Genomic DNA, 962 nt, shown 5'->3' on the forward strand with positions numbered 1-962 from the left:
GCATTTTATAATGTTTCTGAACTTGCTGCTATATAAGCTGCTAATATACTCAATAAATAAAAGCAAGCGTTGGCTAATTTACAGGTAAAAAATAAAAATAAAAACCAAGTGTTTATATATATATTTTTTTAATTTTTATTTTGTTGAGGGGGGAGTGGTGGCTAGCTAAGGACTTGTTATTAATTTATCAGTTTATTAGTTCAGTTGCCTGACCAGAAAGTTCTTTGCCTACATTTCTGACATCTTATGTTTTGATTAGAGTGATATGGAGTTTTTAGCTCTTCTTTCTTTCTTTTCTTTTTGTTTGCCCCAGGTCCAGCAAGACTATGAATCTCTGTTCCAAATGCTTTGCTGGTAAGTGCAGAAAAAGGGTTTTTAAATTTACTTTCATTTTTCTTTTCTTTTTTTTTTTTTTGGTTGTTTTTAAGACTAAATCATTTGACCCTAAAGGATTTATGCATGGGGTTTTGTTTTCTTAGCTTGTGTGAGAAAGCAATTTCACCTTACCAAGGTGCTTCATATATTTGCCTAGGACGATTGAAACAGTCTTCCTTGAATGAAATCCTATCTCCTATGTACTTGCACCAAACAAACTTTCCTTGGTTTACTGTTGTTGGTATACAGTAGAACTGTAAAAAAAAAGCGTGTGTTTTAATAGGGTAGTAGATACTCATTGCTCATCTTGACTTGAATGATTATTGGTTAATAATAATGAGAATGTAACAGAATATTTTCATGTTGGAGTCAGGAAGAGAATCAAGCTGAGTTAGCCCATCATCAGATCCGTCATAGAGGCTGCCATGGTGGCTCACGCCTATAATCCCAGCACTTTGGGAGGCAGAGACAGGAGGATTGCTTGAGGCCAGGAGTTTGAGACCAGCCTGGGCAACATAGTGAGACCCTGTCTCTATAAAAACAAAAAGCCTCCTGCAGATCCCTCATTGAAATCACCTCGGGTAAGT

The 962-nt window shown here is 36.1% G+C and overlaps 1 protein-coding gene across 2 annotated transcripts in view; it reads left to right on the forward strand.

Moving 5' to 3' along the window:
• Nucleotides 1-962, forward strand: part of ZFAND3 (zinc finger AN1-type containing 3) — a 317,651-nt gene that overhangs the window by 91,684 nt on the left and 225,005 nt on the right. For both annotated transcript variants that reach the window (XM_002816836.5, XM_054558760.2), the window contains exon 2: nucleotides 314-354. In XM_002816836.5, coding sequence (XP_002816882.1) covers nucleotides 314-354 — 41 coding nt within the window. The remainder of the gene's footprint in view (nucleotides 1-313; nucleotides 355-962) is intronic.

The sequence above is a fragment of the Pongo abelii genome, chromosome 5 (assembly GCF_028885655.2).
Source record: "Pongo abelii isolate AG06213 chromosome 5, NHGRI_mPonAbe1-v2.0_pri, whole genome shotgun sequence".
NCBI classification, from domain to species: Eukaryota; Metazoa; Chordata; class Mammalia; order Primates; family Hominidae; genus Pongo; species Pongo abelii.